A 10682-nucleotide genomic window follows, 5' to 3' on the forward strand; every position below is an offset into this window, starting at 1 on the left:
CGTGGCTCCTCTGCCAAGCCCACTCCCACCAGCCTCTGGTTGCACGGTCATGCAGTCAGTCAGGCAGAGAGGCAGGAAGACAGGCAGGCAGAGGCAACAGCACAGCAGAGAGGAACGGAGTAAAACAGAAACAGGGCAGAAAGCTGAGAGGGAGGAGTATGTCCTCACTCATGGCTGAACACSMCTCCTTAATTATGCGCTTTTCAGCAGGTTTTATCTTTACCACTTTCCTCCCGGGTTGAGATTAGTGCTCACCATGCTTGATTTACTGCACAATAACTGAACCAGAGGTTTACCTAATCAATAAACAGGAAGGGGAGAAAGTGGTAGCCTTTGAGGTATAGTTTGTGACTTTTGTGCACCAGTAAGCAGGGTGTATAGGTGGACAGGGCAGCGGGACTGTGATGCCAGCCTGTCCGATGCCTGAGCGGTACGTTGAGCTCACCGCTTAGCTGTGCCAGCTCCTCTAGCGTCTCTCCTCGCCACAGTCACTGGAGTGGAAAACATTATGGCAGGTCAACAACAAGGAAGGTCAGCAACAAATCGCATAATAAGGGCACTCCTCCAAAACATTAATAAATTAAAATCACAAGTTGTCCTATAAAAAGGGGCTTAATGCGATCTTATAACCTACGTGTGTAATTTACATTAGAAGGGATACAAAGCTTTCCTGTGCGGTGGGGAGCAGAAGGTTGCTGTGCCCTGTGTTAAATATCCCGAACATTTCATGGGCAGCCAGCTCCAACGACCTCCGTGATGACACTGGSGCTAATGGCGTGAGCTCGCTGTGGTTATTTTGGGAAGCTCCAATGCCCAGCCAGGCCGGCAGAGGCCTTTCAGCACTAGGCTCCTCTGCTCTGGAAAAGCTTCTGCCAGTGTGACTAAAGCAGTAGGCTGCCTCCAATTAGAACGGGCTGTGTTGGATTTTTGTGATGACCACCATATCTCAGCTGTAATTATGCTGCGCTGGGAATGATGAGGGTTTAGGTTATTGATCCTCCATTGATCACCCTGATCAATGAGCACTTTGTTTGTCTTTTTATGGAAAGTGAGGTTATGTTTTTTTCTATGTCTAATGAGCAGGCTGGGCAGAATGACCCTATAAAGCCAGAATGGCTTTTTGTGTTAGCAGGGCCCTGGTGTATTCCATGATAATATTATGGGATAGAGGGGTTAGACCTTCACAGAGCACCACTTTTCAACACAAGTGCACACACTCCRGTTGGGCATGGGTTAGAGGCTGCTGGGGGTCTTAGGAAGAACTCATTTCAAATTCATGTCTAGTTGGGGGGGCAGAAGTAGTAAGGCTTCAGGGCYTGCTTTTTTCATCAGATAGTATCTCTACTGAAAGAGAACAGGACTCATTATATGAACATTGAATGAGTATCAGGTGATTAGGAAAATAATTAGATTTTATTGTATGAAGACGCATACAGGTGGTAACAACCTATAGTGTTTTTAACACCCTATTTGAGGGTTGTATGCTTATCTTAGCTATTATTGGGTTCTATCTCAAAGTAGTTAGATAAAGTGCTAAAGAGGAAGTCTTGGACTGTGATGTGTAGAAGAGGTGCAGGGTTGAAGTTCTATCGTCCTCATAGTAGATGTTGGCATGGACCAGTTGGTGGGTGTACGGAGCTGGTAGAAGAACTCTCAACAGTAGTTTCACTCTACCAACAGGGTACTTAAACCTCCATACATAACATCACAGTCCAAGCCTTCCTCTTTACACTAGCACCTTATCTAACTGCTCCGCCCCCATTCATTCATTTGCATTTTAGTAAGGGGACCACTCGGTGGCCTTGTTGCTCCTTTTGTCAGCTCGCTGCTGCTAATGAAAGATGTCCCCTTAAGACTGGGTTAAATATTGACTCTGGCTCAGTCCCATCATTGGTGTCTTAATTAGCTCGCCAGTGTAGAGATGTAGCTAGGGTAGGACACTGAAGAGGSGCAGGCTAGGGCAAGGCAGAGRGAGRGAAACACTTCCCCTATAGAGYTTTCAAACCCACACTCCAACTACTTCATAGTGAATTTTWTATAAAGAAGAACAGGAAAGTAATGAGAGAAAACACACAGCATTACACTCTCACTGCCTTATTGCATAGCCCGAAGCAGCAACCAATTATGTGGTAATGAAATATTTACACAGCCAAACTGGGAATGCCAGAGGTGAAAGCTAGATAATACAAGCCTGGAGGAGATTGTATTCTGTATCGCTCCTCCCGTTACGTCAGCATCTCTCATCTCAGCCAGCCAGGCTGGAACAGGAGGAGAGAAACGAATGACACCACCAAGCCCAGAGGCTAAAGTATAGGGTCAATTACAGCCCAGCCCTATGGACACCTCTCCTCCACCTCTCCTCCTCTATCTTTCCCCTCTCCTCCTCTCCTCTGACAAGATACACTGGCTCATCTAGGGGCTTCATCTGGGTCATGGTAGCTAGAGAGGTTGGTAGAGAAAAMGAAGGGCAGCCATCTTGGTGACACTGTGACAGACAGTGTGGTGCTGACTGAGAGGTCCAGTTTGACCCCAGGGGTGCAGCACTGGGTCTGGTGACGCATCTGTCATRTGTCCCAGTCACAAAGGGGTCGCATCGGATCTGAGCGGGGGCGACTAGGATGTTTGTTGTCATAGACTAATGGTGTTTTGGTAATGTTCTGACTCTGAGTTAAATTTCCACTGACTGTATTAATCATCACAAGTGCCGTTTGTCTGTACCCCTCACCCCCAAGCCCCTACGGCTTCTCTGCTACCGTACCCCCCACTACCCCCACTCGCTCCCCATCCACCTAACAAGCAGCCTGTGGCCCACACCTCCAGCCGGCCCACAAGGCCATGCTGCAATTGTTTGGCTGGCAAGTGACAAATGGGATACTGTGGGTGTCAGGGTCTCTGTCACCTGTGTGGTCGCCAGGCCGGGGCTGCCTCTACCTCTGCCTCCGTAACAGGCAAACCTGTGTGGTCGCCAGGCCGGGGCTGCCTCTACCTCTGCCTCCGTAACAGGCAAACCCACCATGAAACCAAGTACTCTCATGTACAGCCACAGAAAGTCCGTCATCTGTCTCATTTAGCACCCACACACGTCAGAAACCCTAGACGTCCCTATTCAGCTAGTCAATGCATTGCCATTCAAGAGCACTAGTCCTATTACAATGTGTTGTAATGCATTCCTCAGATTCCCTGCTGACTTGCATGGAATTCGCAGATATTTTGAAGGATTTCATTTTATACGTGGCTCTAGGCTTCTTTAGTGTAGCGTTTTAGCAGTGTGTTGGAAGTGCCTCTAAGGTTTGTAAAATAAACATTTGCCTCAAGCAGGGAGGAGAATATCATTGCAGAGACTATATCCAAACCCCTCCCTATCCCCCAGCCRAGTGCAGAGTAGCCGGCTTACCATGCTAACCATGGCTGGGCTTTAAGCCTTGCCTACAGGCCAAGTCCTAGCAGGGAGGCTGAGTGGTCTGGGTACATCCTGCTGTCAGAATCCTACGAGGTGCTGTCAGCAGAGTTTGTTTGGAAAGGGGGGCAGATAATGTAAGGGAGGAGGGGTGTTCTGCGTTGTGGCTGCCAAGTCCAGGTGTGGATTTTCCACAGACCTGCTTGTTCTCTCTCCCTCCTGTGAAAACGTCCATGTGGCCTGACCTGCATGGGGCTCATAGGAGGTGGCTGGTGAGACAATATCTCATCACTGGCTAGAACAGGCATATACCAGAACACCACTCCACACCACCCCAGCCTAAACTACTGTACTAGGCCTCKGCTCTGACCAGCTGGCTCACTTACCAGACTATCCCAGACACACCAACCAGCTTATTGTTTTCCCTCATCCTGAAAGCCCGTATTTCTCATMAGGATAGATATGACATGTGTTAGTAAAACCTTGATGCCTCCTGACGTCTTGTCTTTATTCAAAGAGAAGACGAGACAATGCATGTGCCTTTGAAATYCATGTGAACATCTCTMTTGCTTGGGTTTGATGGAGTCTGTCTCCTYTTTGGAGCTGTAATGAGAACCAGAGAAACACATTCTTCCCCAGTCAGTCCTGTCCTAATAATTACCATCACCACTGTCCAAAATGGAGGGTTGTGTTGTTGACGAGGCAGTGGGAGGCAGTGGGTTGCTGGGAAGAGCAGCACAAGGGCAGGTCCAGAGTTGCCCTCCTGATGTTCCAGATGGCATGGAGCCGGTGCAGATGTCATTGAGTGATTGGAACAGCTGTTTGCTTTGTGCCCCCGTGGCGCAACACATCTGTCGCCTCCTGCAGGCAGAGTTATTGTACTGCAGCGTCGGCTCTGCTCTCTGCTCGGCTCGCCCAGGCTAGCATTCATWAAAGCACCAGGAGGCTAAACTGTTAATTAGCTGCTCAGAGAGAAGGGCGACGGCTCGCTATTCATTTGCCATTCTTTTTTTTCTTATTATTCCTGTGCTTGACATCATTTCCTGCCCGTCTCAGAATCATTTGCTGTGTGTCGCAAAAGTAGGGGCCCGTCTCATTAAGATGGGGGAAATGTGTTTATCTGGCTGCTATTAGAAGTGGACCTTATGTATGTATGGCCATGCTTATCCAAATATTGTTAATGAGAGGGACCCGGGATGCCTGCGTGGGGCTCCGGTGGGCATAGGCCCAGGCTCGTTATCACCGTGCTGGGCATTGATCTCTCCCCGCTCAGCTTCCTCCTCCTCTCTTAGAGCAGAGTGACTCACTCATGAATTATATGAACACATTGATTAGCTGATTGAGAGCCATTGTTTCGAGCCCAGGGTCAATATTGAAGAAGGGATTACCCAACTCTTGTTTTCGCCCAGTGTATGTGAGAATGTATTATTCGGCTGCTTGTCACTACACCCCCCCCTCGCTCCCCAGCCACACAAAGAGACATGCTACCGCAGCATACACAATCAACATGGGCCYAATGACTGGCTGCATTGATTGCCTTCCCTCTGCAATTATGTTCCCATTGTTTACTTTCCAGCATCTTACTTATTAAAAAGGAATTCAATAATTATTGCTTTATTTAATGTTAAAGTTAGGCTGAGTGGCTGCCTGAYGCCGAGGCCCAGCCAGCAGCAATATTGTATTAAGGCACTGTGACCCCCGACTCCCACTGTGCTCCCAGCGGCCTGTGTTTACCTATTGCCCAGCCTGTAGAGAGCTACTGTCATCCATCTTTACCTCGCTGCCCTCCCCGATGACAAAGAGGCCTCCTTTCTCTCTCAGACAAATATGCAGCCTGTTGTTTTTTCATTTGTAGCAGTTGATCATCGCCCCACTGACTGTAGGGAGAGTCACTAATTGTCTGGTGTGCTTTTAGACAAAYGGGGAGAGCCCAGGGTTGGGCAGAGAGGGATTAGGGAGTGAGAGGAGAGGAGAGAGGGGAAGGGGAGGGGGACAGGAAGCAGTAGGTATGCAGTTTGGGGCGGATACATGCAGTCCCCCCAGCCACAGCACAACGTCTGGGCATGTCGCCGCTCGCAGTGGCTAATTCGAACCAGCCGCTGAACTTGGCACCCGCAGCGGCTTCTGTGGTCGTGGCTGCTGTTCCTGCTGCTGCCGGCGTAGTGGGAATCACAGGCAAAGCTGCAAGCACTCAGACTCCAGCCGCTCTCCCTATCTTCTCTCTGCTAAACAGCCTACTTCCTCTCCAGGGGAATCCCAGAGCCCCTCTTTACAAGACCCCAGCCTCCTGCACCCCACACAACCTGCCAAGTCTCTCACACACACATACACACACACACACACACACACACACACACACACCACACACACACACACACACCACACACACACACACACACACACACACACACAACACACACACACCACACACACACACACACACACACACACACACACACACACACCCCAGGGCTACCTGTGCCAGCACACGGCTCAGTCAGCTCACACACTGAGATATAAGACAGGAGTGGTGTTTTATTCTACACCCAGCCCAGAGTGGGTTTTTCAGCCCATCTTCTTTGTGTCTTTTCACAGTGAAATACAATCACCTCTTTGGATGTAATTGCTGCCATGCCATCAGTGTGTGTGAATAACATAGGTGCTACTTGACATTATTCATCAACATGCCTTGTGCCTGGAACCAGGTCATCATTTTGCCCCTCGGTCAATGGAGAAACCATGACTACTGGCGTTATGATATCACCGGATATGGTATCCGAAATTGATATGGTAAAGAGTATGGATCAGGTTTAAATGGCAGCACACTGTGGCCTGTAGGTTCTGTGTCTTCTCCCTGTCTCTGTCCCATGTTCACCTCCTGTCACCAGCTCTCACACACACACACAAACACACTCAGTGCCGTCCGGAAAGCGTCCAGCTTTACCTTTAAGTGCTGAGAATCACTGGGATAATTACAAAGCAATACACAGCCAGACACTCACTGGCTCGTTCACACAGGGAATTTGGCAGCTCTCGCTGAATTGATAGCCATTTAGCCCGTGGATAGTCATCTGTTTTAATGCATTAATTTTGTATTAACAGCACTGCCAAATGTAATGGTGGAAATTGGGGTAGGATCATAATGGAGAGTGTGTGTGTGCCTGTCTCTGTGTGTGTGTGTGTGTGTGTGTGTGTGTCTGCGCGCACCTTAGTTTGCACGTGTGTGTTTATGTGTGTGCATGTATTATACTGCTCCATTGGGGGCCATTCTGTGGAATTACCGGCTTGTGTTGGCACTCTAGCTGCCTTCCACCCTTCCAGTAATACCCACGTCCATGTCACGTTGGCTCTCCTCTCTTCTCCTCTCCCAGCTACTGTTTTGGTTAAAGGTGTATTTTTACATCCCATTGAAGTGGATGGAAATGCAGGTGTATGCAGCACTCTGGGTGGGTGTTGTAACTGATCTGCCCTTATATTGCCCACTGAGAGGCCAGGGTGCAGTGTTAAGTTGCCAGAGAGATMATGTGGTGGCGCCCACACCGCCCCTGTCCCTCTCTACCTGTACGAGCACAGAGCCCTGCTTCAACCCCCACAGAGAGAGGAGGTAGAGTACAGAGGCCTGGCTACAGAACAGCACACACATTCTGCCTCCCTCGCCCCATCCTTCTCCAGCACTCCATGCTCCCATTCTRTTATCCATGCTCGGCTAAAACTCCTGTCTCCTGTACGGCTGTCGTAAATTCCCYGCCAATTAAATGGAACTGAAGAGAAAATGAAACCATGCGGCCTGTTGAGGAAGGGCTGACAGCCGTCCTCCAGCCTCCACCCAACTCTGTAGCTCAGCTCCTCTCAGGGCCTCAGTGGGGTGCTTGGTGCTCTGGGGCCCCGGTGCAGGGCAGCCCAGGCAGCCTCCTCTCCTCTCCTTTGGAGCGGCCAGGCCAGCTCCTCCCAGCTCTCTCTCCCAACATGACTTTTTAATTAAACCGCRGAATTCCTGCACTCCAGTTGGAGGTGATTTATCAGCTAGMGGCTTCATTGCAGGATCATAGGAAACAGACACAGGCCCTGTCTAATGCATTACTGTGTTTCACATCCAACGTTTGTGTGTACGTGTGTGTGTGCTCCTAGATAGCATCACTAGACTCTCTCACATCTATAATGTTGATGGAATCCTGTGTGTTTGTGAGCGTGCGCATGCATGGGGGTGTATCAAAGAGCCCCTGTCCCCATGGGTAGTGTTTAATCCCGTTTCTCATATAGAGCTCCCAGCCTACAACTGGTCAGATGGAACGGTCCGGGGAGGGGGGTGCACTGCTGTGTTGGCCCTGTACTGATCAGGCCCCATATCTCTAACAACAGTCCTCCATCACCCCCACACTCTGTTTGGTACGGCCCGGTGCTGAGTAAGTGTGGTTGTTAACACACTTACAGGTGTCTGTGGTCTGTAAGAGGTGGTGATACAGAGGGGGGTGAGGTCTGGTTTGGACTGAGTCGGGCCCTGCCTACAGCCCAGTCAGTTTGGAGGTGATATACGGCCTGTTCTAGGCCAGGCAGTCTCAGGTTRACTCCTGCATAAATCCTGTCCTTTTTATGGGACAGGATTAAAACTCCCAGGATTTTTTTTCTACCTCCTGAAACRAACTTTGAAGTTTAGGTCAGGTGTCGTCTGTTTTTTTTGTGTGAACTCACTGTCTCCTTGTAGATTTTTGCAGCCTTGAATCTTAATGCAGTCCCTCTCGCTCCCTTTTTTTTGTTCGACATCTGCTATGCCTAAAAAACGTGTGCCATTTCTCAGCTCAGCAATCACACAATGGATTTGGTGTTATCTACGAGTAAATCTGTCTGTCAGATTTCTCTGTACCTGAGCTCTGCTGCAATATGTGCGGACGGAAGAGAAGGGCGGGGGGGGGGGAGAAGGAGGGGAAAGGAGGGATACAGCTCGCACGAGCAGAATATCCAGCAGCACCTATTCAATGACATCATGGAGGGCTTCAAACGAGGCGAGGAGGGAGAGCACAGAGAGAGAGACAGACCCTTTTAGAATCACCTAATATCTCTATTACACAGAGCTGTGGGGCTTGCAAAAAATAAAAACTCCCTTCCTTTTCCTGGAAGCAGTGTCCTAATGTACGTTTAGGTGTAGAAGTGAGAAATATAAAACCAGGGAGAATGGAATACAATTGCCCAGAAAAGCCCATAGCGATATTACAATATTACCAGAAAATTAAACATTAGAAGAAAAGGACGGGAGCATTTCTGGGAACATAATATTYTTATGATTTTTTCTCAGCCCAGGCTGTCAACACCTGATTCAGATGTAATGTGGTTAAAATGTAATGTTTCCATTGCTTTTGCATTTCCCAGCCATCTAAACATGTTGCCTCAATGCAGGGCAAGCCGGTTCAGGCTCCTCTTAATTTATCAATTCGTTTTTCCCGACCTTTGTCTAAGTGTGGGGGGTGGCCTGTATGGGAGATTAAGAGAGTCGTGGTAGGAGGCAGATACAGGATAACAGCCATTCTTTCCTCTCTCTCAGCATGAAGCCACACATTCAAAATGACGCCTGTTTCAAATAAAACGATACTGAAATGTAGCAATCTTTCTTATAATCTGCTTGTGCTTGCATTGTGTATTCAAGTCATTTTTATCATAGCCTTTTCAGTTTTCACATGATATGACGAATTGCAGTAGCAATTGTCTTGGTTAGGATTAATAATTACCTATCAAATGCATCCAATTGTATCTCCACTAAGCTCCAATTGCCTTATTTTCGTTGCCTATACATGCAATTCTCAAAAGCTTTCAAAGCCATGCATGGAAAACCCAGCCATTGTTACAAAGAAATCACAATTTTTACATGTATTTATTTTCCTGGCAGTTTTTAATGGAGCATTAATGATGGACGGAAAGTACATTTATTTGGATTCATTATCTGATCTAGTCCCCATCTGGCAGTGAAGTGTTTGTTGTTTTCAGCCCATTCACCCACTCAGCCACTGAATCTCACAAGAGACTAGGCCATGAAGATTAGAATAGAAAGAAACATCTTGTGATGATTGACATTGATTGCAGCCCCAGAAATCCACAGCTAGACTCCAGAGTGGGCCGTATGAACAGAACATGACAGGCATGAGAAGCAGTGAGAACAGTGGCCATACTGAGTCTGGCCCTTGCATTGTAAACATGAAATGATCAGGACCCTGRTTTATAGGATAATTATCAATACCTCTACCGATCCCCTAGTCAGGGCCATATTGTGTTGGCATTGTGCCATTGATTGGGCCTTGTAGGGGGTAATTAGTGTGTGAGTCCGTGGTGTAGTGGGGTGTGGTGTTGGGAGAGATGGTGTCAGTGTGGGGTGTGGTGTTCTGTGTCATTATAGGGTGTGTGTCGGGTGTGGGGTACAGTGGAGTTGGAGTGTCAGTGTGGGGCACTTAGAGGAAATGATGGGGTTGATAGGTCAATACTGTGGAGTCTCTGTCCCCTGAAGGTCACTACCCTGTTGAGGAATGTTCTAGCTCGTTTCAGAATGTGGTCCCCCCCCCTCTCTCTCTCCGCGTTCCCTCTCTCTCCCTGACGCTTGCTGTGATAGGGAGGATTTGACTGGCCCTGATCAATATTTAGCATCCCATGCATGAAACAGGCAGATGTTTGGAGTTTCCTTCTCAGAGACGAGAGGCTTCTCTTGAGTGAAAGGGATCAATGCTCCCTTCCGTCTGCCAGGTCTGTGGTCCTGTGGTCCTCTGAGGGGTGTGTGATGTGTCTCTCGCCCGCGTCTGGGCCCCTGAGACCAGCCCGGCTCCCACCCCTCTCTTCTCCTGTCCTGTTAGTCCACAGACAGATACAGCCAGACACAGAGAGAGATACAGGACTCAGTCCAAACAGAACAGTGTGGAAGAGGGCTGGGTGTTAAACAACAGGCCCGTGATTGGTAATTGATTTGTTCATTTGCGAACTGTGTGAGTGAAAGTGAGTCAGTGGTGCCTGGCTAGCTGTCTGCCGTCAGTTAAAAGCCCTTTCTCTCCCTCTCCTCTCTCTTTTTCTCTCTCTCTCTCTCTCTCCTCCCACAGCACCTGCAGCATCAGGAGAACGCGGTGGAGGGAGATGCCTGCTACTACCACTGTGTGCTGTGTAACTACTCCACCAAGGCCAAGCTCAACCTGGTCCAGCATGTGCGCTCCATGAAGCACCAGCGCAGCGAGAGCCTGAGGAAGCTACACACACTCGCTAGGGGCTCTCCCTCCAGCCCCCCTTCGGAGATAATCAAACTACAGTCTCCCAGACC

The 10682-nt window shown here is 48.9% G+C and overlaps 1 protein-coding gene across 1 annotated transcript in view; it reads left to right on the forward strand.

Annotated features, from left to right (window-relative positions):
- Window positions 1–10682, forward strand: part of LOC112071031 (zinc finger homeobox protein 3-like) — a 181444-nt gene that overhangs the window by 124595 nt on the left and 46167 nt on the right. Inside the window, 1 exon segment of the mRNA XM_070439215.1 lies at window positions 10468–10623. Within this exon segment, the coding sequence (XP_070295316.1) occupies window positions 10468–10623 (156 nt within the window).

The sequence above is a fragment of the Salvelinus sp. IW2-2015 genome, unplaced genomic scaffold, assembly GCF_002910315.2.
Source record: "Salvelinus sp. IW2-2015 unplaced genomic scaffold, ASM291031v2 Un_scaffold1498, whole genome shotgun sequence".
NCBI classification, from domain to species: domain Eukaryota; kingdom Metazoa; phylum Chordata; class Actinopteri; order Salmoniformes; family Salmonidae; genus Salvelinus; species Salvelinus sp. IW2-2015.